We start from the raw sequence: 25,936 nt of genomic DNA on the forward strand, positions 1-25,936 counted from the left end.
TAGGACTCACCCGGAACAGAAACTTACGTCACTGGAACCCGCTGGAGAAAGCGGTCCGACCGCCATCTTTCGTAAGGGCAGACGCGGCGCCTGAGATACTCCCTTAACGAGAAGTGGACGGGGGGGGGGTGTTAGCCATTTAGGGGCTAAGAAAAGCCCACTATTGACAAGAGAATACGGGTCCTCCGAAATATGCTAGGAAGAGGAAAGAACCCTTTCATGTCTGCTGATTTTAATCTCAGTCTGCTCTTCCCCGCCACCAACACACACCTTTTAGGGTTCGGATTAAGTTTATTCTGTCGGCGTCATTTTTAGGAAGGGCGCAACGCTCTTCCTTCCGCTCTTGGCATTTCCGCCTCGAGGCGAGGCTTGGGAAGGGTAGTGGCGTGTGCCTGGTGGCTGTAAGGTGTGTTACTGGGTTGCTGGCAAGAAAGCCGGTGGAGCTGCGCATGCAGAACGGAGGATTCGTAAAACCGTTTCGGATTTCGAGACTGCTGCGAATAAGGATGAGCCCAGTGGATGGTCCTTGCAAAATTAAGACATGTCTCACGCTCCTGTGCATGTTTAGGTAAAGGGACCCCTGACCATTAGGTCCAGTCGTGACCGACTCTGGGGTTGCAGCGCTCATATCGCGTTATTGGCCGAGGGAGCCGGCGTACAGCTTCCAGGTCAGCCGCTTCTGGCGAACCAGAGTAGCACACGGAAATGCCGTTTACCTTCTCGCTGTAGTGGTACCTATTTATCTACTTGCACTTTGACGTGCTTTCAAACTGCTAGGTTGGCAGGAGCTGGGACCGAGCAACGGGTATTCGAACCGCCAAGCTTCTGATCGGCAAGCCCTAGGCTCAGTGGTTTAACCCACAGCGCCACCCGCGCCCCTGTGCATGTTTACCCAGACATAAATTTTACACTGAATTGTTTTATTCCTAGGTGAGTGTGCGTAAGGTTGCAAGCACGGCAAGTGAAGTAGTCGGAGCACAGCTGTCAACCTTCCTATTTTTTGCACGAAATTCCTACCCAGCGCCGTTTCCTACTGCTATCCTGGATTGCCTGGGGACTCACCTTTGTTTCAGCACTTCCCAGCGGTGTGGTTTCCTTGCTGCTGTATCCCTTTGCTGGGTCGCTGCGCTGTGGAAACCACCGCTTGAGGCTTCCTTTGGCTGCTGGCTGGGCTTTCTGCCTTTGGGCCTTTGGCTTGGAGGGGCTTGGAAGATACCTGTGCTCGGAATTGGATGGATACTAACATCGACGTCCCACTCACCCATGCCAGGGATAAGGTCTGTCTGGAGTGGGGGCACATGGGGGAAAGAGAAGAAGCGGCTGGTTGGGTACAATGGCGGGCGGGGATCTCATGGGAGGGGGGCTTTTGGATTTGTTTTGGAGTTACTCCAGTCAAATCCCATGTATGAATGTGGAGGAGGTAGGCTTGCTACAGGAGAGCAATCTCTTTGCAAATTGCATGTGTGGCTACTCTAATGTGTTGCTTTTCTTCTTTTTCAAACAAAGAAAGAGATGGATGGAGGTGGAGAAGACATTCCTTCAAAAAAAGCAAAGAAGTTGTGCAAGTATCTTGAGAAATGGGAGAGCGAATTTAGCTTCGTGAAGAAGAGCAGAGTGGGGGACAGTAACGCATTCTGCACAATTTGCAGTTGCGATTTTAGTGTCTCCCACGGGGGAAGGAACGATGTCGCTCAGCATAAACAATCAGCCAAGCACAAGCGCAGGCTAGAGGCACAGAAAAATGCCCCGACAATGTCCGCATTTGTGAATAGGAATACCACAGAGGCTGACCAGGTTATAAATGCAAAGGTTAAAATGGCCATGCTGTGTGCCAAAAACAACATTTCTTTCACCTTCTGCGACGACTTCAACAAGTGTGTAGCTGACATGTTCCCGGACTCTGCCATTGCACGAAAATATTCTGCGGGGGAAACCGAAACTATGCAAATCGTAAAAGGTAAGTTGATTCAAATTAAGAAACAATGGTACCTCGGGTTAAGAACTGAGGTACCACTGTAATATTGTCGGCTTATTGTTAGCTAACATTACTGTGCTCTTACTCAACAGGTGCCATAGCAACAGAGCTAGATGACGAGTTGGCCAAAACATGCCGATCTCAGCCCTTTTCATTGATGTGTGACGAATTGAACAACAGAAAAGCAGACAAAAAATTCGTCATCATGGCTAGACTCTACGATGAGGCCAATCTGCAGGTTGCTACCAGATTATTAGAGATGCCCATATGCAATGTTGGAAATGCAGAAAATCTTTATGAAAAGCTGAGTGAAGCATTAAGGTAGGGAAGCTGCACTGTGTTGTTGGCGTGTGCAGTAGTTTGCTCTTAACTATAACCTGACATTTTGTTGCATTTTTTCTTATAGAAAAAGAGGCATTCCGTGGGAGAACCTGATAGCCTTTAACTTTGATAATGCGAGTGTCATGGAAGGCAAACACAACTCTGTTATCAGCAGACTGAAGACCAGACAGCCCCACATTCAGGATCTTGGCTGCATCTGCCACCTAGTACAGCTGGCCACTGGCTGTGCCATCAGAGCAGCACAGGTACCTGTTGAAGACATCCTGGTCAGAATATATACCCACTTTGGTAAAAGGTGAATTCATGTACATTATTATTAGATAGGCCTTGCAAACATACACATACATATCCAGCCACTAACAAAATTATTTTCTATATTACAGTGCAAAAAGATGTGAAATTTACAAGGAGTTTGTCGATTTTACTGATTCAGACCACCTGAACCTGCTCAGGTATTGCAGCACCCGATGGCTGAGTCTGTTAACCTGCATCCAGAGAGTGTTGAACCAATGGGACGCACTAAAGGTAAGGATGGTAAGTGCAGCAGATATATACACGCTTTACTATGCTTTGTTTTCATTTTAATTATGTCCTGCAGGCCTACTTTAACAGCCTTGAGGAGGTGGAGAAGAGTGCCAAACTACGTGATCTAGCCAGCCATCTGGGTGATCCGGTCGTGAAGATCTACTTCTTGTTCCTGGCTGCTGCCCTTAAGCCTTTATCTGAATTTAATATTGCCTTCCAGGTGGGTACCAATGACATTGTATGTATGTGTGAATAATAGTTACGGTATAAATAGGATTGTGCTAATTGTAGCATTCCTAATTCTCTGTTTTTTGACATTTTCTGCAGTCAGAGGAAGTGCAAATTCACAGGCTTGAAGAGGAGATGTGCAGGCTGATCAGGAGGATCCTGGGCTACCTCGTACCAGCCAGGGCCATCGTGGGTGTACCTCTCAGGGAGGTGGAGTATGGAGAAGGACATCAGTTGGCTGATGAAGACCTCTTTATCGGAAAAGACACAAAGGCGTTCATGAGAAGCACAGAGCTTCCTGTGTCCGCCGAGAAGAAAATCTTTCAGTGAGTATATTACCCAGCATTTATGTAATCATGATATCATCGCACTATGAGAGTATAGGCTGTGTGCCTAAAATGTTGCCACTAATCAGTTTTTCAACTCTTATGCTGTTGTAGATCTGTGAGAAGATTCTACGAAGCAGTGCTTCAGAAGATGTTCTCCTCCTTTCCCTTTGACAATCCACTCCTGAGGGACTTGAAAGTGCTGGACCCTGCTGCTCGCCTTGACATTACTCCAGGGGCAGGTAGATGTTTGGGACGCTTTCCCCATTGATAGAATGATTGAGTTAGTGCATAGTTTGATCAGCACTGTTCAGTCAAACACTTGTTTTGTTTTACAGTGGAAAGGCTAGTGGCCCTGCTCCCTCAGTTGAGCTTGAGTGAAGATAAGCTGAGAGAGGAACTCACTGACTACCAGCTGACAGACAGCAAGCAACTCCCCCAAGAAGAAAAAATTGACAGATTCTGGGGCCTGCTAGGGAAGGATGTGAGGTTCAGTGAGCTGCCAAGATTAATGAAGGCTTTACTCTGTATTCCCCACAGCAATGCCAGTTCTGAAAGGGTGTTTAGTATATGGTGAGAAAGATAAGTTACAGAGAATAGAATGCCATTAGACAACAGCACTATTTGTGCTTTGCTTGCATGTAAAATCAACCACTCTGGCCCGGCCCACAAATACACTCCTTCCAAAAGAGTGTTAAAGGATGCAAAGTCTGCAACACGTTTGTATAATAAGTCATTAATGGATGCGAGAGAGCCAAAAGAGTGAACCTGATCAATCTGCCCATGGCGCTGGAGTCCCATGGACTGCAAGAAGATCAAACTGATCCATTCTGAAGAACATCGGCCCTGGTTGCTCATCGGAAGGACAGATCCTGAAGCATCGCATGAGAAGAGAAGACTCCCAGGAAAAGAGACCCCGAGGTGGGGAAAGATGGTGGTGTGTAGCCTGGTGTAAATTAATTTGTAGCCTGTGGGGATTACCGCGGCATGGACTGTCCCCAAGAACTGTATACTGTCCCAGGCTGCTGATCCCTTATTTTCAAATCCGAAAGTTGACAGCTATGAGTCGGAATGACCTACATCTAACACCACCCCTAAGCTGCAATTATAAACATTTATTTAGAAATTAAAAATCCGTAGCAGTGAATGTGATGTGCTACTCGTTTCCATGCAAGTTTGCTTAGCAGTTAGTTGAGTGCAACCTATTTCGTAGCAAGTATACAGGTCATCACAGCTTTATGTCCAAATAAATGTGCTCAGAATTTGTGGGTGCACTGCAGCCACAGCCTTATCTAGATAAAACCCATGGAACTCTAGAGCTGCATTCTTATCTGTGATAGATTTATTAAACGCAATATAAAGGTAAAGGGACCCCTGACCATTAGGTCCAGTCGTGACCGACACTGGGGTTGCGCGCTCATCTCGCATTATTGGCCGAGGGAGCCGGCGTATAGCTTCCAGGTCATGTGGCCAGCATGACAAAGCCGCTTCTGGCAAACCAGAGCAGCACATGGAAACGCCGTTTACCTTCCTGCTGTAGCGGTTCCTATTTACCCTGTTTCTCATATTTTAAGACATACCCATAAAATAAGCCATAGCAGGATTTTTAAGCATTCAAGGAATATAAGCCATACCCCGAAAATAAGACATAGTGATAGGCGCAGCAGCAATGCCGGCTGCGGCAGGAGGAGGAGGAAAAAAATAAGACATCCCTTGAAAATAAGCCATAGTGTGTTTTTTTGAGGAAAAAATAAATATAAGACATGTCTTATAATATGAGAAACACGGTATCTACTTGCATTTTGACATGCTTTCGAACTGCTAGGTTGGCAGGAGCTGGGACCAAGCAACAGGAGCTCACCCCGTCACAGGGATTCGAACCACCGACCTTCTGATCAGCAAGCCCTAGGCTCAGTGGTTTAACCACAGCGCCACCTGGGTCCCCTAAACGCAATACTTATAATCATTAATTTAATTCATTCATTTAATTCATTTAATTTAAGGAATTAATCATTAATTCCTTAAATTAGCCCAAGGTCCACATTTCATCCGTTCCACAACCCTGCAAGGAAGGTTAGGCTAAGAGATGTGCCGGAGGCAAGTAAGACAGTTGAGTGGTGAGTTGAAGCCTGGTTTCCCAGATTCTCTTAACTACTATGCTATACTGATTCTGAGGAAATATGCATAAATTCATGCTGTATTCAAATTGTGTGTCAGATTTCAGATTCTGTGTTCTGTGTTGGAAGGGATTAGCATGATGTGGGTGTGTCCCTCTGCTTAGTCCTGCCCAGCTCTGTCATGAGGGAAACTGTAGCAATAGGCCAGCTGAAGCCACTGCCAGCAGCATCCCTAGGGTGGGGCTGGTGCAGCAAAAGGGTATCTTTCCTACCTTCCACCTTGTCTGGTACGAGCAGCAGAGCTGTGCTGTTCCATCAAGCCCTGCCATTGTTGGCCAGGGACTTGGATCAACCCCTGAGCTTACGGGTAGGAAAGGACCCTAATCCAATCTACCTCACACATTCCATTTCTTTCCACCTGATTATTGGAAACTTTACAACTCGCAGAACAGGCAAGCAATAAGGGGCAAACTGCAGAGCACAGCATCATTCAAAAAGACACAAGACAGCTCTAACCATCTGCAGTTGGATCTCAAGAGGTGCATGTGCCAGACTGCCTGCCTGTGCCTCTTCTCTCACTCCTCACAGTGACAGCACTTAACCAAAGCAAAGGTAAGGGAGATGATGCAGGGGACACATCAAACAAGGCTGGCAGCCACTTCCATCCCATGAGCTCAATAGTAAAAGAATCACTTGGCAAGTTAGGGAAGACATGATCCCCCCACCTGTCTTAATGAAATCAAACACAATAATCTGTTTAACATCTGACATTCGTTTCTGGAAATTTCCCACTTATTTTGCAACATCTTGATATACAACACACCTCAGAGAAGTAAGGGAATGATAGATTCTGGGTAAGCTGTGGGTTCAAAATAAGCCCTTTCCCATCCTAAAGTGGGGTGACTTTAATGAACCCACATACTGAATAAAGTTAGCTTGGAGAAAGAATAATCTAGAAACCAGAATATGACACCGGATTTCAGTTAATAATTTATCTTGCCCCTTCAAATAAATATAAACTGAACATTTTTCTAAACTTGTGTGCTGACTTTTATGTTTTATTTTGACAATCAAAAATAAACAAGTGTTTTTGTATCCCAATGGTATATATTTAACAGACATTTTCATATTTTGCCTCTGTTTAATTAAATACATATTCCTGTTGAACATTCTCTATACATTTTATACATAAAATACGTAAAAATACAGTAATAGGTTCATTTATTGCACATACAAAGTAAATTATGCTTGCATTTCTCTTTGCTCATCATTACACAAGTATCCTCTGCAATATATTATTGGCCTAAATATTGTTTTAATATAATCCCAGTTTACTAGTATACTGAAATATTAAGGAGTAGAAAATCTGTTATAGTGCATTCTAAATTTATTCTAAGTATCATCTGCCTCACAAAGTTCCCTGGTTTAATCTATCATATGTAAACCATTGAGGAAAAATTTAAAATATTTCATTTTGAAATTAAGTATTTTGAAATTCTAGACTTCTTTTCAACACACGGCTGTTCCCAACAGGCAAATCAAGTTTTCACTGTGCCTTAAACATAAAACTCACAGAGACTCTTGTGTTGGTAAGCGAACACCCCTGCCTTAGGAAGTACTGGCCTGATACTGTACTTTGTAGCCTAAATTCCAATAGATCCAGGTTTTACAGTGTGCAGTTCCAAGATTAAGCCAGAAGATGGTGCCACTTGCACTGCTCAGTTACCATACTACAGTAGTGATCATATCAGATTTCCTTCTATGATTCCTCCTTATCTGAGGAAGTGTTTTATAGTCAGAGGACTGCTTTCAGTCTGAACCACAACCACACTAACATGGGCATGCTAGTATAAAGAAAAAGAAGTCGAAGGTCGGGAGCCATTTCAAAAGGCTGAAAAGGTTGAAACGCATGGGGAAAAGCAAAGAGAGAAAAAGTGATGGTGTCTCTGTTATTGGGATACTGAATTCTAATTCTAGGGCTGAATATAAATACAAGAGGTGAAAACCTGAGGTAGTACAAGGAGATTGCAAGGGAGATACAGGCAGAGATCCTTTTTTTCAAAAATCACAGAAAACCACTCAACCAAGATACCTCCAGAAGTAGAAAGCTAATTAGGCTTTTGTAGCATGAGCAGACTTTGGCCACCTCATGAGAAGAGAAGAATCCTTGGAAAAGACCCTGATGTTGGGAAAGATTGAGGGCACTAGGAGAAGGGGACGACAGAGGACAAGATGGTTGGACAGTGTTCTCGAAGCTACGAACATGAGTTTGACCAAACTGCGGGAGGCAGTGCAAGACAGGAGTGCCTGGCGTGCTATGGTCCATGGGGGTCACGAAGAGTCGGACACGACTAAACGACTAAACAACAACAACAGCATGAGCAGAACCCATACACTGTTCATTTGCTATCATGAGCCAGCCATTTAAAGCCCACTGATTTTAATGTGAGCATTTTAAAAGTGTAGTTAACTCCCTTTTAATTTGACAGAATTTAGCTTTAAATTGTGTGAATTTTAAAGGATGCTTTTTTAGAAATTCTTAAATATAATGTCTTTATTTGATGTAGAAACCAAAATATAAATCACATTCCAGAGCTTGTGTATGCATTCTTCAGAACTCCCGTACCAATGAATAGGTACCATTTCTTTTCAGTGTATGGGGTTTTAACCCGTGTAGAAACAGATAGCAAATTCCTGTATGCACTTGAGTCTTCATGTCTTATCCCCAAAGTGCTGGAATGTGGCATTTAAAATAAATTCTGAATATGATTGTGCATAAAAAGGTACATCTGAGTAAGCTACATTGCTCTAAATGTGCATGGGTGAGTGTTGGATTTGTTGGTATAGATACGTAATCTGGAAATGATCACACTGAAACTGATTAATTTACTTTAAATTATCAGATTAAATGTGGATCATCATGGATTACTACAGGTCACAACAACTCTCTCTCCAGTGCTGGGGTTATAACATAATATCAATAAATTATCATTAAAGTTGGAATTAGTGAGGTGGGTATGGAGACATTCTGGGTGTATTCTGCATGAAACTACTCAGAGATAGATACGCATGTGCATGACACACGCACTGCTGTCCCATTATACAGCTTGTTAAATTGACTCTCTTGTTTTTAGCAGGCAGTGGGTTATATCCAACATGGTTGCTCTGCTGGTAAGCAAAGCTGCTGTGACTGGAAAGGGAGGGAAGCAATTTCTCATGATTCTTCCTCCCTCTCGCAGCCCCTTACTTCCCTTAACTATGCTCTGCTTTCCTCCCCATTCCACTGATGGAAGCCTTACCATCGGCTAAGACACATAACTGGCTGGAACCCAATGGCTACAATTTAAAGAGTATCCTAATATGTGTGGTTCAGTGCACAGGAGAAACTTGGATTGTCCTGAAGCTGAAAAGGAGTATCCACAAAGAGATAATAATATTTCTTTAAAATTCTCCAAGTCCTAAAAGTAGAGCATGTGGTGCACAGGTAAAAAAAGAAGTTTAAAAATATGCATTTCACATGCGGAACTAGTCCCACTGTCCTCTGTACAATAGAAATAATATGCATAAATCCATATTATTGAGGACAGTAATAAACAGCAGACCTGATCCTTTGTAAGAGACAGCAATATACCCCCACCCCCATATTTAATAGAAAATAAATTGAGTACAGTCAGTAGTGTATATATGTAATGTGTAAATCACAAAAACTAAGAAAATGTATAATTATTATAGGGTATCCAGTCACCACCCTAAAATGTTGGGTGTGCAGTAAATCAGCATGCTTGACTATACGATGCTTTGCAGATATAAATGGCAGAGAACATAATGTACGACTAGAAAGTATATTTGGATATCTATAAGCAAAGTCAAATGTTCTGAAAAAGTAGCATACTGTAGTGACTATAGTCATGGTGCATATCTGAATACACTCCCATCTCAAGCACTCTTTGAATGTGAAAAGGAAGCACATAAGGTAGAAAGGCTCTGTTCTAATCTACTCCCTGATGTACTCAACTTTCTGCATATAGAACTCAACAAGCATTCAGAAGAGATTCAGTTCTAGAAGAACTGCAACATGCCTTTTTTGAATATAGGAATTGATAGAATCACAGAATTTTAAAGTTGGAAGGGACCCCAAGGGTCATCTCCAGCCTCCTGCAATGCAGTAATCTCAACTAAAGCATACACAACAGAGTAGAACTCAATTGTTGAGCTTGCAACTTAACAAACTACAGCAATGTTTTAAAGGAACGTCAGGTTTCAGATATGCTATTCAAACATGATTAGTGAATGGCACAAACTAACTCTAATGGTTGCACAAACAGAAAGCCTGTGCAATCACACTCTCTCTCTTCCCCACTCCCTCCTGTACTGCCCCGAAAAAGCCTTCTCCAAAGGAGAGGGCTGCACAGTGAGGGTTGTGTTATACTAGCTTGCAGTGGGAGGGGGGAAATCACCAAAATCAGGTGGAAGAATTTTGCTCTAGTCTCTGCTATACAGTCCTCTGCCTCCCCTTATTGCAAGAGAAAGGTAGAGAAAGAGACTGCTTATGTGAGCTGCAACCCTACTTCTGTATTAAGGAAAACTCAGGCAGAACTCCAGTTCATTTCTCAATTCATGTTTTTTTAAAATTTTGCTCATCCGGAATTGAAATTTCACTACAGTATTCAGTTTCCAAGTACATTGTTTCAAATGCATTTTGGGGATTTAGATAATGAGCATGTGGACTTATATTCAGAGAAACATGAAGTTATTCCCACTTACACATGAGGTGATTTTCTGTTCCTCCACTCTGGTGGCAGCTCCACATGCCCCTTCCAAAAGCACCAACACAGGGTGCTAAAACTGCATCCTCTGCTGTTTGATGGGCAGCTGCCAATCAGCATAGTAAGATACCCTACTTATGTGTGTATCTAGGTGTTTTGTGCATGCACCAGCTTCTTAGAATGCAAGGCATGGTTTTTAAAGAAAGAAATCATGGTAATTTTTGTATTAGAGAACAGATAAAAGCACAATATTTACATGTACTGCATTTAAGAAAACAGAAAAATAACTTATTTAGACTTTCAGTATTGATTATAGCTACAGTATTCTTTCATAGAAAAGCAAGTATGCTTGTGAATTTAATACTCTTGATTCTGTAACTCCTTGTACATGGGTATCACTGACATATACCCATTGTCCTACAGTGGCTCCTACAGAGTCTTTCAAACCTGCAATGCAAAAAAATAAAAAGTATTAATTACCATCATAGTGCAAAAGAGAATATGACTAAGCCAATAACTGTGAGAATTTTGAAGGTTTGTTATTGCATAAATTTCACTGAAACTTTGTTTTCATATTCTCAGTACTGCCAGCTTTGAAAATTGTCTTAGCAAAAGAGTACAAATTGGGAAAGGCAGTGTTTTCACAACTGCATGTTGGAGTGAGCTAGAGTGGCCTTGAAAACTGAAGCTACTTTGTTGGATACCTCCACTGCTCTGTGCTTGGGCAGGGAGAAAAGGGCCAGTAGTTTGGGGGGGGGCAGAGAAGAAATGGAAATAAAAGTGCATAGAGCACCAAAACCCCACTACATGAGCAATGGATTTCTCGTCCTTTCTAGCCTCTTGCGATTTCACTAGAAACTTGTCCATGTTACAAATACATTTCTGCTTCTGTGCAGGCTACACACTTATAATTTAAAAAGAGAACACTTAGCTTCTGAAGATACCCATGTCTACAGTTTATGGGGCTGCTTTGTAAATGCAGAATCATTGAGTCTACAGCACAGATATCCAGCAGTCCTGGATAATACAGAGAGTCCTGAACAATGTGAAATGACATATTATCTCCAATATAGAAGATACAAGATTTCAGCAGTAAATGTTAAGAAGAGCCCTGCTGGCCCATCTAGTCCAGCACGCTTTTCTCATGGTGGCCAACCATGTATGATGTCTATGAGAAGCCTATGAGCAGAACCTGAGTGCCACAGTGTTCTCCCCACTGACTTCCAACAACTGGTATTCAGAGGCTTACTGCTTTAAACATAGCCGTCATGACTCCTAGCCATTCGTAGATTTACTGTCCATGCATCTAATCTTTTAATGCCATCCAAGTTGGTGGTCATTATTACTACCTTATGTGGGAGAGAATTCCACTGTTTTAATTATTATGTGCTGTGTGAAGATTACTTCCTTCAGCGCGTCCTGAATCTTCCAGCATCCAGATTCAAAAGTTGCTATTTATGACCATAGGCTGGAAATCTTGAATGTGGAAATTATTGCAAGCGTAAGAAACGGAATGTCTTAATTGTCCTTTTGCTGGAAAAAGGTGGGCTGGATCTAAAAGATAACTGTTTATTGTAGGCTGCGGAAGTACTGAACTGATAAAACCAACTGTGTGATACCGAGAAAAAGGCATGCATTTCATGTACTAGATGTGTGTGTCCCAAAAATGCATCATTTTCTTTAGGTACATACCTTGAACATTTCTGTTGCTAGAAATGTGCTCCAAAATCTTTTTGGATGGTGCTCTGACTTTCACATATGCTGCATAGTGACCTCCTCGCATGGACCCACTATGCTCCACTATTCCATAAAGAGAGTAGAGAACTTTTCCACCATCTGCCACATTCTTCATTGCAAAAACAAAAGGGAGATGGAAAGGGGGAAATGTGATTTCTATGCAGTGAGTTTTGAGAACATACTCAGCTTAAAAATATAACAATTAGCAAAAACAGTGACAAGCCTTCACTAATTTTACATCTTAGGCTAGCAAGAGTTTGTTTTTTGTTTTTTAGCTATTGCCAATTCAATACAGCTATGTTGACATGGCAGAAAAATAAGGGGAAGCCTTAGGCTTGAAAACAAAGACACCTGTAAAAACTGAAGCCTGAAATTATCTTTGAAGTACTGTATAAATTGAAATGGTGCTTCTGACATGCCATACCTTGCAAGAAGCAGAACAAAACGGAGCCAAGTCCAAAACAAGAGGGAAATCCACGTGACGGTTTACTTTCCTTAGACTCATACCAGCCTGAAGAAGAAATGAAATATTTACTATTTCTACTTTGCCACCTGAATCCAGCTGTACTGCAAAACCATAGTACTGAACGTTTTAAATTAAAAAATTCTGAATCGACTGCAATGACAAGAACAGTATACATACACTGACTAATTTATTTACTTGATATGTTGATAAGAAAATTGCTAAATTCAGTCATGCAGAAATGCAGAAATGCAACATAGAAGGCTAAATTGCAGAACCACAAAGAGAAATGCTGCATCTGTTGAAATTATGTATTGTACAGAACTAAACTGCATTTTTGAAAAATGCTATGAATCTAAAGATCCACTAACAAAATGGCTTAGTCATTTCTACTTTATTTATTTATAAACCACACAGTCATAGAAAATATAACAAAACAACATTAGAAATTTCACAACATTAAGAGCCAACAAATCCTACTCAGAGTAGACTTTCTGAAATTCATGAACCTATGTTATCCATGTGTGTTAACTTCAGTGGTCTGGTGAGAGTAGGATTAGCATTGGATACCACCCTAAAACACAATTTTCTTTGGGTGTGTGTAAAAGGATCAAGTCTTTGATATTTCTTCCTCAGTCAAAATGTGACATGGATGAGGATAATTTTCATCAGCAGAAGAATCACTAGTCTCTCTGGAGAAAATACAGTTTTACAGAAATTCAGTACAGTCCAAAATTATAACTCCTTTCAATAACACTTTATTTCAAGACTTTACCTGATGAAATCTTTTCAGATGGAGAACAAGAACAGCAGGAACTGAAGAAATCAACAGCTGCTTCCTGGCATTTGTATATATACCTTCTATTTTCTTTTCTGTACAGAAAAAAAATATACCAGTTTAAAAAGCATGGCAGCATTTTTTATTTTCTGTAGTATTTTAAGTATGCATACACTCCCACAAAAATCCAGAAACATGAATGTTTAGTAATAGTCCTATATTCCTGTTTTTCAGATGGCAGCTAATGTTAAATAAGCAATGATTTCCCTAAAGTCATCAACACTGCTAAATATCTGAGACAAAAGTCTCCAAGATCCAATTCCATTAGACTTTCTACTAAGAACACTGGCTCAGTGAACATATTGAATGTTCAAAAATGGTCAGAAGGCCCTCCTCTCCTTTTTTGCTGGATATTTTGGACATAATACTGGAGAAAAAAATATTTCAGATTTGATTATTAATGTTATTGTCAAACTAAAGGAATGGCTCTGGGAAATCCTGTTGCCCCTACCACAGCAAATTTATGCAAGTCCTACTTCAATAGCAACTATCAGTTCTGAAAAGAAGAAAAACCTTTATGTACAGTACAGCAAGTATATAACACAGATATTTATATTATTGCTCATAAGGACTCTGTATTTTCCCCATGTTTTATACAGGTGAACATGGATGATATTCAGTTTACTGATCATACGGACTTACAACAGACACTGTGTGCGATGTTATGATTTATAAATCACACATACAAATTTGTGTTAAAAAATTACAATAAATCCACTTTTAAAACAGATTAGATACAGTCATGGAAGAAACACTTATCAATTTTTAACTAGCCCTGACACGCAAAACAGTGTCTCCATGCACTGAAGCAATATATCTATTATCGGGTGCTAAAGGCAAACAACTTGTGGAAGTAGACAGACCTCAGTCTGGTCCAGCAAGTCATATTGCTAAACTCCTAAATCATGTTCTGAAGTGAGTAAGTTTATGCCAGAGAAAATTCAGCTAGAGGCAACTATTGCCACCTAGCCACTCTCCAACTGCATTATTTCCCATGTTTACAAACCACAAGACAAATCTCCATATCTTTCATGTTGGAGTGATTTTGCTGGGAGACATCAATAGAAGAAGAAAAACACTGTAAATGCATTTTGGCCACAAGAGGGCATTAATATACAAATACAAATTAATGAAAGATGGTAACAAATGTCATATTTATTTAGGTCCTCTAGAATACAGTGGTACCTCTACTTACAAATAACTCTACTTATGAATTTTTCTACTTACAAATAGAGCTCCGTCCGCCATCTTGGATGCGGTTTAGATAGGATTTTTTTCTACTTACGAATTTTTAGATAGGGTTGCTTCGACTTACGAATTTTTTCTCCCAATGCATTCCTATGGGATTCGACTTACAAATTTTTTCGACTTACAAATGTGTGTTCGGAACGCATTAAATTCGTAAGTAGAGGTACCACTGTATATAAATCACACAAGCGCATATAGACAAAACCTATTTATGCAACTGGAATAAATTACGTATCTGGGGAATCTGCATAAATTTCATCAATCACAAGCTTTGTATTGTATGCCAATTAGAGTTAAGGTTTTGTGAATTTTTTTTTAAAAAAATGAAGTGCTTTGAATGTATCACATCAACATAAAAAATTCCTTCAGTAGCACCTTAAAGACCAACTAAGTTTTTATTTTGGTATGAGCTTTCGTGTGCACCCAGACCAACACGGCTACCTACCTGTAATCACATCAACATGTAACTGAGTGCATTTGTAGCCAAAATTCACACAGAAGAGGGAGGCTATTAGCATGCTCTGGAGAATCACAAGTTCTGTAGAAAGACAGCCCAAAGAGGACTGAGTATGCCTGAGTGGGCATAGAATGACAACCAACTGTCCCGAATCCTGCACAGGAGCACTGCACATGTGCAATCATACAGCTTTTCAGGGTCTCTTGGTTCTACAGCCAGAATCCAAAGGACTATTTTAGGCTGATCAAGGTCTTGGAAATGCCCAAAAGGAGTTCTGAACTTTATCTCTAAAGAGTGGACTTTCATGCCGGGTGACAAAAGGTCTTTGAAATTCCTCTCTGTTTCAAATGCAGTTTACCATGCAGGATGGTGGCTGCTTTTGAAGACATATACAGTAATACATTCCCCGCCCCCCGCCCCCAAGTGTGCCAAATCATACACTCCTTTGGACCCTGAAAAGTTGTTTATGTGAAACAATATACTCAGCCACCATTTCATTACCTGTGAAATTTGCTTTCTTCTGGTGCTTCTGTTTCCGTTCCGTACAGTTCTCACACAAAAGTTTGTTGTTTCCCATTAAGAGCTCCACATATGTAAACTGGTAGAGGCATGACTGGACTGAACATTCTTTAGAACTAGTTATGTAACATTGAGAAAGAGTCTGGAAAGCATTTTGAGGGTTTTGCAGTAATGGGGGGTTCTCTGCTGAAACGTTGTTGGACAGACTTGACAGCTGATCTCTACTGCGAGTCCCTTCAGTCTCACTGACACCACTACCCAAGCAGAGGTTTGATAAGCCAGTAGTAAGTCCCTCTGTACTGCCATCACTTGATTTGTTACACTGTGATTTAATGCTTGCAGATAAATGTTTATGCTCATCAATGCACAAGCCAGGTGTGCTACAAGCTCTGTTGGAAGCAGTTTGCTTAGAATGACTTTCGCTTTCAGAGGCCTCACTGTCTGCACCAATGCTACTTTCAGAATGACTTGCTTCTTTTTCACTGCCTTCAGTCTGACTTCCATTTGCTGCAGATTCCATTACCGAACTGCTGTCTCCTGTATATGGAACAGCAGATCTTCCTTCACCTTTAGTGTTTCGGACTTTTTTGTGCATGATAAAATGTCTTGTTTCTTCTTCAGCAGAGGAGGATTTTTTGGCAAATCTTCTTTCATGATTTTCTTGGTTCTGTCAATTTCCACATCATTAGCAAAAGGGAGGGGGGGGGGGAAACCCAAACATAAGTCTGTTGAAAATCCATAAAAGCACTGCACTAACTCTTTAAAAGCATTCAGAAAAGATGGTTTTTTAAAAACAAATAAACAAAAACCAGTGTTTATGCATTTGCTTTAAAATGTCTTTGGCGATGTACTCCAACTTGAAATATCCTTCCTTTCTGAGAGAGAAAAACCCTTTAACCTATCTTATGGAAACCCTACAGCCCCTCCCGGGTGTTAAGATCAGCAGAAAGGGCTTTTTGGTAGTTCCACTACCCTCGGGAGTTTGGGTGGTGGTGGTCCTGGAGAGGGGATTCTCTATGGCAGACCCCAATATCCTCATGGATTTCCATGGTCTTTATATAGGATGACAACAAAACCAGCCACAGAAGACACAAAGACCTAGGATTTGATAATGGTTTTGAGGGCATTCCTTGGACAAATGATAATGATCCATAAGCATCTGTGCATTGGATCCATGTTTTTGCATGGCAGTACTAGAAAGCTCTGGATCTGTGATGTTTACAGATCACAGACACAGCTGACCTGTTATTTGATAGGAGTTGCAGGGCACTCCAGTTTCCTTTCCCCAAATAACTCGCCTACCCCCACACCCTTCTCTGTTACTCCACCTTCTGGTTAAGCTAGTCAGGTACAGATGAGCTCTGAAAAGTATATAGAGCTGAAAGAGGTAGTGCCTAGGATATTTTAAATTAAATGCATTAATTTAGTATCACAAACAAAAATATTTAATTACTAACCAAACCTAAAGCTTAAATTCAATTTTTGATTCCATGCAATTTAAACTTAGATTCCATCTGTAATAAAATCTCTTATGCTTTCAAAATCAATTTATCTTAAGGGCTTGTAAAACTTCTGCAATAAATAAAGAAAAAAACAGTGGCAGCTCATTCCTCTCATGACTCCAATTCTACAATATTTCATGGATGGATTATTCTTAACATAAAGCAGTTTTGGCTGGTTTGAGCAGTAAGTGGGATATGAAAGCATAATAAAAATTAACGTGTACAACTTAAGTAAAACTGAAAGTGTTTTAAAATCCCTCGAGAACTATATGAACAGTATTATACATTTATCAACACTACAAAGTTTAACTTTGTTTAACAAAAGCAGCATTAGGCTTGGCAAAAAGGTTTTAAAAGCCTGCCTTCCAGTGAAGTGTTGGTTTTTTTCCAAATGCCCTTGGATATTCAGATATAGCTGGGCTTTCTGTCATCCTTGGCTAAGGAAAAAGGATCCCAACACATGGTGTTTGGAATTGGCAGTGCCCTATCTCAAAATAATTTTTCTAGTAAATATAAAGATGGTAAATATCCCTTAGGTGAGTCCTAAATTATCTCAGCTGGAACTAAAGTCCACTGAATTTAATCAGGCACACATAGATGTTTATGTTTATATGACCAAGGGGACCAAGAAAGCTTTCCACTAGCAGCAAGGAACTTTCTAAATGAAAAGTGAACCATTTAACTATAGTGGTAAATACCTCTTTAGGTCATTTACACACTCCTCCTCAAATGTATTCCTCTTTATTTTAATTCAGACTTTGAATACTAAAATTAAATTGATCAGCCTCCAGACCCTATTAGAATTTTCCCAACTTTCTGTATTATTATGGGCAAGTCACTCATCTAAAAGGGGGACGGCTTCCATTAATTTCAATGGCTCAAAGCTTATACTCTTAAAGCTTTTCTAAACAATCAAGGGGGAAGGGAATTGCACTTTTGTTGCACGGGATCCAAAATATCCTTCCTTACAGAAACGTTTGTATTGGCTGCATCACATTTTCCTAGTGCTCAAATCACAGCCTGTTTTCCCAGCAAGCAAGGTCTTTGGATTTAAAATTCTGCCTGGAATGTGACGGAGCATGTTTCATGGGCCCCCAACAGGCCAGCATCATTTCAGGAAATGGAAGAGTCCAAGCCTGTACCCCAGTAGGGGGACCCACTACCAATACCTGCAGGCTCCTGATCCTGATATACTCATTCTTGCTGCTGCTGCTGCTGCTGCTGCTTGTTTATCTGCCCGCTTGAAAAGAACAAGCAAGGAGAAGGAACAGAAACCCAACATGCCTTGCTGATTATCTTAGAGGACTGGGCCAGTGGGAGAGATAAGCAAGTGAGAAACAACAGCAAGGTGGGAGGGCCATCTCATGCAGTATCTTGCCTCAAAGTACCAAAGAGCAGCACTTGGTACCATCACTGACTTACTGATACTGCTGATGACATTCTTGATCACCCCATCCCATGTCTAAGACTGCACAAAAGAGACCTGCATGAAAGTTGAAACTGCTTTTCTGCAGGCAAACTATGGGGGGGTGGGGGCAGGGCAGAATTCAGTGTTCACAATTGTTCAATTCCCATTGAAGGATTTCCCCAATAGCCCCTGAAATTCACTTCCCTGTATTGCTAGCTCTGGATTCCTCCACATATAGTCTGAGCATTCCCCCTTGTCTTGCCTTTTAAGACAAAGAAGGGAGGGAGGGAACACAGCACAACTATTATTCTCCATGCATTGTACATGGCCTCAATTTCTCACGGCTACCTCTGAATCAATATGGATCCCCCCCCCAAAAAAAAGACTAAAACATAGCAGGGGCAGACAATGGACTGATAGTCTCGCACAATTCTTTTAGTGAGCTTTGCCACTATACAAGTGGTAGAATGTTTGAAGGAAGCCTTGTGGTCCAGTTTCTGAGACTGGAAAAAAATTTTTTAAGCATTTCATAATTCCAGACTCCATTAAAAAGAGGGAGAGGGTCTCCACAAATTTGCATGACTGCATACAAAGAGATGCCAAGTAGAAGATTTTGTGCTGAGAGCAAATGGATCAAAATCTGAAACAGACAACAAATGTAAAAATCATAGCATTTGTGTGTATATGGTGGGGGGGAGGGAAAGAAGGAGGGGGGGAAAGAGAGAGAACACAATAATGGAAGGGAATGGAAAAATAAAAAGCAAAGAGAAATAAGTAGGTTTTTAGATTTTCAGCAATAGTATTTTTAAAGTCAGTGGTTTTTTTAAAAAAACAACCCGAACAGGAGATGGGAAATTCTGCCAGACTGCCTTAGAGGCCTCACGCTCACCACTCAGCTGTTAAGCAAAACATTCTTTCATCTGTTGAAGATGTTGAAGGATATAGGTTACAATTTTAAATAATAAAAAATGGTCTGAAGTATTATACTTTCAATAAATTATCTAAACATAAAAGCTTTCCTTGTAAAATAATGTGCAGTACAGTAGAATATTTGCAGCAAAAATATCAGCATCTCACATTGTATTAGCCCAGCATATCTGCAGCATGCTGTGCCACCATCAGGAAGAACCATGTTAAGAGGCTGAACTATGGTTCATAGGGCCTTGGGCCACTGGAGGCTGAGCACATCATGGAAGCCATGTTCCAAGTCTCCTGGGAGACTGTGTTGGCTGCACTTCTCATGTAGTACACCCTGCCAACTGATCCACCAAATGGCACGAAGGCTGACTTGTCTGCTCTCTTGGCCAGCCCTGCGCTGCTTGCAATTGCAGCCAGAAGCAAACTTGGACAACACTAGAGGAAAGCCGGGAGGAGGGCACAGAGCGTGGAGAATGAATTTGAAAAGTAGCTTATTTTATTATTTTATTTTATTTTATTTTAAGAAAGAAAGATAATTTTTAAACCCGTCTTTTTTATTTGTGGGTGTGAATATATCACACACTTTTCAGTTTCAGAAATACAGTACTTTAAAACCCGGTAATTTATCAACACCACATTATGAGTCCTGGAAGTATCAGATGTACAATATATCAAAAAAATCTGTAATATAGTGCTGTAGATTAAAAGAGACCTATTCAAACCTAATATGCAGCTAATGCAAATTTCCATAAAAATGAAATTTGTTATACAACTAGTTGAACTACAGATCAGCAAAGCTGTTGCATTCTTACCTTATCTTTTGTTAACAAATGCTTTCTAGATAGTTTAGATTGTTGATTATTCAGAGCAGTAACAGAACAGTTGTACTCAGCATCTGTTTCTTGGATATGTTTACCTCTGCTTGTCCTCCCAAAAGGAACAGGTTTTGAGATCTGGAAAATACATGTGGTTATTCAAGGTAAAACATACAATCTCCTATATATATATATTTAAAAAATCCCTCCTACCTTTTCCAAACAAGACCGTGCTGGCTTATATCAATGTGCACAGAGTAAATTAGACATTTGACACACACACACACACACACACACACACCTGGTTAGTTTACTGGTCATGTCCTAATCATATCTTGTAAAATATTATTAATGTGTTTAAAAATTTAATTAGATGTGTTAATAATTACAAAGACATATATCTTCTAGAAAACTTCACAAAATTACGACTCCCAGAAACTTGAGAGAGTAGCATAGGTCAAGGCTTTCCTTTTGAAAATAAAATACAATGGGCTAAATCAGCCTTTTCCAAACTCAGGTCCCTAGATGTTGTTGGTATACAGCCCACATCATCCCCAACCATCAGCCATGTTTGAATGAAGGGAATGATGAAGGTTGCATCTGGGCACCCAAGGCTACAGAAGGCTGGGCTAAGAGAAGGTCCTAGGCCTTGAGGACTTGCCATCTATGCAGGGTTGCTCCCTCAGGAACTCCGGAAGCTGCCTTATACTCGGTCAGGCTACTGCTTCATCTTGCTCAGTACTGCCTCTACAGTAACTAGCAATGGCTTTCCAGGTTTTCAAATTGGGTTTTCTCTGTAGATGCCAGGAATTGAACCTGGGACCTTCTACATGCAAAGCAGATGCTCTGCTAACAGAGCTGCAGTCCTTCTCCATGAGCTATGGTCCTGCCCTCAAATGTTCCGGCAACTGTAGAGTTTCCAAACAGAAATCAAGTAGTTATAAAATGTCCCTGAGCATTTTCAGAGTACATTCATCTATTATAAATTCATTTAGGTTTTTTATACCCTGCTTTTAGGATTAAAATTTCTCAAAGCCCTTTTTTGTTAAGTTCACGAAGAACTAATGTCTGCCTCACCATTAGGCTGACTGCCTGGGATGGCTCCAGTGTGAGAGCTGTAAATCAGCAGTGACTTAGGAGGCCGTCCAAAGTAGGGGAAGAAGCTCGGTAAACCAGGGTTAGGGAACTTGTGACGCCCCTCCCCCAGCTGTTGTTGGACTCTTAACTCTCACCAGCTTCGAGCAGCATGGCAAATGGTCAGAGATGGGAAGACTTTGAGTCCAGCGACAGTTGGGATCTCCACCAGTTCTCCATCCCTACAATATGTGAAGTCAAAGTGTTCCCTACAAAATGGTGACATCATTGCCTTATTAAGGAGTGCAAGCATTTGCACATACATATTCATTACATACAAGTGGTCAAACATGTAGTAAATTGACCAGCTTTCCAACTTCAGAACAAGTATAAAAAGCATAAAATTGCTTGAAAAAGGACACAACCCACAAGTAAAAGATCCTGCAAGCTGAATGTAGAGATTTATCCAACTCCACCTAGCTTTCTTCACTGCACCTTACATAGTCATTACATACTGGTTTCTCTGTTGAGAGATACTGTTTGCTAATCTATTTTACATAACAGGGTCTTAGGGTTTTAAACTTCCCCTTCGCCTGCTTGACTGGCCAAGTACCCCATGCTTCAAGGCATATCCTTCCTTTCTTTTCTATTGGTGACTGGTTAAAGTAATACAGTACAGCTGAAAGTGTGTACTCACATATGCTTGTTTAAAACAATTCACAGAAAAATGTGGTAGATTTGTACATGCATGTGGGCTATCATCCAGTCCAAATCAGTAACACTGGCCTAAGGAGATCATATGATGCAGAAAAGCAAAATAACTTCAACTCTACAGGTCATACTCAAACATCTGACAAGGCTGGGCCTGTACAGAATATAAACTTCATTTATTTGCTCATTTCAAAGTCGTGAGGTAGCTTAGATAGCCAGCTGAGGACTGCATCCATCAGAAATCGCTCTTTTCCCACAACAGTGATTCTTACCCATCCCCAATAATGCTACTTGTTAAAAATACCTGATTGTCTGAAGAACTTCACCCTGCATGGGTCAACACTGAGTAATTAAGGTCATTTATTTTAAATATAACCGATGTGCCTGAGCAGATTCCTTCGCCCTCACCTGTCGACCCTTCAAATACCAAACATTGTGAGGGTGCTTATACTTTAATCTATGAGGAAAACACCTCTTTCCATAAGATACTTCAGTTACACTGCATGTTTTCACTGTGAATAACTGATTCATAGCAGAGAAAATGCTAATAACTACTTGCCAAGTACGGTAAACACATCAAGTTAATGCTTCTACTGCACACCTTTTATATCAGACAAGATCAGTTGTGTGCTTTTGGTATAAAACCAGTATATCATACAGGCAAAGGGAAATGGCTAGATAATAAATGTGTCTGAATATATTAATCTTACTTAAGAGTCTCAATTCAGGAAGGGCAATCCACACACATTAAAAAGGCTCCAGGCATGATTTATTTATTTTTAAAAAAATCTGATAGTCACCCTTTGGTCAGTGCAGATGGTCAATTTCAGTTTGGCAGTGCCTATATCTAAGGTAGGGTATGGAGAGATCCTGGGCTCACTGGCAATCTAATGCTTTGGTTTCTCCAACATTTGTTCAGTGATCCGCAAACACAGCAGTGTGATGCTAATGTAGCAATTGTAGCTATTTATTAAAGAAGTTGTTTCTTACCCTCTCTTCTATTATAGGAAGTGAAAGATCAATGAAAGGTTCCTTTACTGTGGAAATCTTAGAAGAAAGTAAAAAAATATATATATCAAAGTGGAGTATGCATCATTTCTGGTTTCCATCATGTATTAGAATCCATAAACAATATCTATAAACAATAAACAAAATTATGTTGTGAACCGCCCTGCGATCTTCAGATGAAGGGTGGTAAACAAATTTAATAAATAATTAAAGATTAATAAATATCTGCCTAATTCAAAAATATTACACACTTTAAGGTTTCTTTATGTAGTGAAGAACTTCACAATACTTTTTTTAAGAAATGAAGTGACTGTGATTTCATTTTGGTTGTGTGTGGTTGATATTTTTTTTTAAAAAAAAGCAAAACAGAAGTATGAACACTATGTCGAAATCTAGAGGTAGGCATAGATTTCACTGGCAACAGAACATTTTGTCTTTTAGAACTTAATTTGAATACTATCAGAATATTATTAGATGCTAAATTTAGGCACAGAAATCTAAACATGTTTAGTTTTTTTGCTGTTTTACACCAACTTTAACATGCTCCCCTTTTTCCTAACCACTAGCATCACTTTAGGCTTCAGCAACACAAGAATTCTGGCTATGGGCCTATACTAATAAGCAGAGGCAGCAAAATGCCCCACTGAGGGACTCCACTGGAAACCCACACATTAACATTTAAAGGTGGGTCATGTTTCTTTCAAAGTAAGTTGAACTTTGAGAGACACTGATGAAGTCTTTCCAGATACTAGAAGAGGGAGGGGGAAAGAAAAAAAAATTCAAGCCCAGCTACAACTGTATCAATGTGGTGCCTGCCAGCAGGATTCTAGCCTTGTTTCCTATGGACAGGGACTCTCCATGTCCAAAAAAGCAAGCCAAATTTTGCAGTTCAGGGCACCGGTTTCCAGCGACTAGTCCCTGCCAATGCTGGCAAGGGAATACGAGTCGGAAACTTGTTTACCAGGGCTGTAGATAGCTCATGCCTGACACCAGCATGAGCAGGATTGCAAGGATGAGGCCACAATGATACAAAACAAACTGTTCATCTTTCTGGCACCCCAATCCTAGCCATATGCATGGATCTAGCTGCTTGCAAAGGCTTTGGCTCAATGACATGTTTTCTGACATTTTGCTTATGAAGTATTCAACATGCATCACGCTCGGTAATTTCCTGGTACAGCAAGTCTTAAGGATATAGTTTCCTCAGTGGTATTTCCCATCTTGGGAACAAATGGTTCACACAGTTGTTGCAAGATGGTAAATCCCACATTTAAGAACCATTTGTCCCCCAGGGACATTCTGATCTACATTGTGAGGAACATTGCCCTCTTTCAAGGTAGCAAATCTGGCTCCAGTATTTCCATTTATGCAGCTGTTCAGCATCATCACTATGCCAATAGACAACATCATGAGTAAACATCTCAATATGCCACTTCGATGCCACAGACTGCAGGGCTTATTCATGAATAAATTATTATACTGCTTTCTGATGGTGCAGCATACTAATACACTAAAATAGGTGTGGCTAACTGTTTTTGACTTGAAAGCTGACCAAATTCACTACTGACCACCCCTTCAGGGTCCACATGCCATTGATAAGTGTGGCCATTCCAGACATAGAGGCAAACAGCACCCCCCCCCTCAGAAAATCCATGCAGATCAGCTATTTCAAATGTTTGATCTGATGACTGAGAATTTGGATTCGCATCAGGGTGCTGGACTCTGCTCACCCCAGAGCTATCTCTCCTTTGAAGTGTGTAGAATGTTGTTTTGTTTTGGCCAGAGATGCAAATTCTGAGGTCTTGAGGAGCAAAGAAACTGGCTTGGGGGGTTGGATCAGGTCCCCAAATTGAGGGTTAGACACCCCTGCTCTAGAAAGAGGAGGAGTGTCATGGAATGATTAAAATTGTCCCTTGTTATGCTAGAGTGGAACTGGGTGGTGTGAACAAGTTTGTGGAACAGGGCTAAAGGCTATAGAAAGATTTTAAGTCTGTCGATTAAGTACTGTACTTAGATTGATATTATAAAACAATAAGTCTACTGAAAGTTATAATGGAATTGCCACACTGGAGAATATCTCATACAGTGGGACCTCGACTTACGAATTTAATCCGTTCCGAATGCACACTCGTAGGTCGAAAACTTCATAAGTCGAGTTTCCCATAGGAAACGCGGTTTCTCATAGGAATGCATTGGAAATGGAAAAATTCGTAGGTCGAGGAAACCACATCTAAAAACTCGTAAGTCGAGGAAACCGCATCTAGCCGCGAACGGGTTTTCTGTTCGGATGTCGGAAAAATCGTAAGCGCATGGCCACTTTTTTCGCTCGTAACTCAAAAACGTCGGATGTCGAATAGCTCGTAAGCTGTATTTGCTAAAATATGAAAGCAGATACATTATCAGTTGGTAGAACTATATAAGGCTGCTGAACAACTGTCTGTCTACCTGTCTACCTACGTACCTATCACCCAGAGCCAGCCTCAGGGATCAGCATTGTTGGGTGACAGCTGAGGCCCATGGCCTAGCGGGACCTTCTGCCAATCCCTGGAATCTCTTGGCCCTGCTGTTGCTTCCTATTTAACTGCTCTTGAATCAAAAGGAAAATTAGGGAAGCAAGAAGGACTTGCATACCTACCTCACCCAACACACACACACACTCTTTCTAGAAATTGGTGGAAACTATCCGGAGGGAGGAATGAACAGGTAGCAGAAACAGTAGCAAGGAGGTAGGTATGCCCAGTTAGGGAAAAGGGCCCCCTGAAAGAATTTTGTCAAAAGACCTCATCACCACCAAAAAAAAACCCATTTTATAACTGGCACGACTAACAGCTTCTGGGATATTAGTATTTTCTGTAGATGGCATTTTAAGTTCCATGCTGTCCATGAGGAACTACGTAGCTAAGGAACCCTGAAGAGCATGTATACACACACACAAAGACCTATAGGTCTTTGATGATAA

At 40.8% G+C, this 25,936-nt stretch overlaps 2 protein-coding genes across 6 annotated transcripts in view; one reads left to right on the forward strand and one right to left on the reverse strand.

Annotated features, from left to right (window-relative positions):
- Positions 1–64: 64 nt before the first annotated feature.
- Positions 65–6,608, forward strand: LOC118082233 (uncharacterized). Of its 4 annotated transcripts, XR_015948932.1 has the most exons (11): positions 357–568; positions 931–1,277; positions 1,507–1,957; positions 2,068–2,296; positions 2,382–2,612; positions 2,701–2,842; positions 2,916–3,062; positions 3,170–3,396; positions 3,511–3,638; positions 3,735–4,033; positions 5,873–6,011. XR_015948932.1 is itself a non-coding variant. In XM_035109335.3 (10 exons), the coding sequence occupies exons 2-10, from the start codon at positions 1,233–1,235 to the stop codon at positions 3,971–3,973; spliced, it is 1,839 nt and encodes a 612-aa protein (XP_034965226.1). In that variant the 5' UTR covers positions 80–568; positions 931–1,232; the 3' UTR covers positions 3,974–6,608. The 4 variants fall into 4 exon arrangements, 3 of the variants coding, with proteins under 3 accessions (XP_034965229.1, XP_034965226.1, XP_034965228.1); XM_035109335.3 differs by having other exon boundaries at positions 80–568; positions 3,735–6,608; XM_035109337.3 differs by having other exon boundaries at positions 346–568; positions 1,511–1,957; positions 3,735–6,608.
- A 1,279-nt stretch (positions 6,609–7,887) lies between these two features.
- The window catches only part of USP45 (ubiquitin specific peptidase 45), a 51,401-nt gene continuing 33,352 nt past the window's right edge, over positions 7,888–25,936 (reverse strand). For both annotated transcript variants that reach the window (XM_035109333.3, XM_035109332.3), the window contains exons 12-18: positions 22,960–23,016; positions 20,182–20,322; positions 15,524–16,208; positions 13,255–13,352; positions 12,441–12,527; positions 11,972–12,125; positions 7,888–10,726 (exon numbers count right to left, since the gene is read on the reverse strand). In XM_035109333.3, the coding sequence (XP_034965224.3) occupies positions 10,596–10,726; positions 11,972–12,125; positions 12,441–12,527; positions 13,255–13,352; positions 15,524–16,208; positions 20,182–20,322; positions 22,960–23,016 (1,353 nt within the window). In that variant the 3' untranslated portion in view covers positions 7,888–10,595. The remainder of the gene's footprint in view (positions 10,727–11,971; positions 12,126–12,440; positions 12,528–13,254; positions 13,353–15,523; positions 16,209–20,181; positions 20,323–22,959; positions 23,017–25,936) is intronic.

The sequence above is a fragment of the Zootoca vivipara genome, chromosome 3 (assembly GCF_965207765.1).
Source record: "Zootoca vivipara chromosome 3, rZooViv2.hap1.1, whole genome shotgun sequence".
NCBI classification, from domain to species: Eukaryota; Metazoa; Chordata; class Lepidosauria; order Squamata; family Lacertidae; genus Zootoca; species Zootoca vivipara.

What these genes read in the sequence shown, in the direction of transcription:
- LOC118082233 (XM_035109335.3), top strand. Translation starts at nt 1,233, where the DNA reads ATGGATACTAACATCGACGTCCCACTCACCCATGCCAGGGATAAG. An exon ending in TCACCCATGCCAGGGATAAG is followed by an intron (nt 1,278 to 1,506) that starts GTCTGTCTGGAG and finishes TTTCAAACAAAG; the next exon opens with AAAGAGATGGATGGAGGTGG. An exon ending in TATACCCACTTTGGTAAAAG is followed by an intron (nt 2,613 to 2,700) that starts GTGAATTCATGT and finishes TCTATATTACAG; the next exon opens with TGCAAAAAGATGTGAAATTT.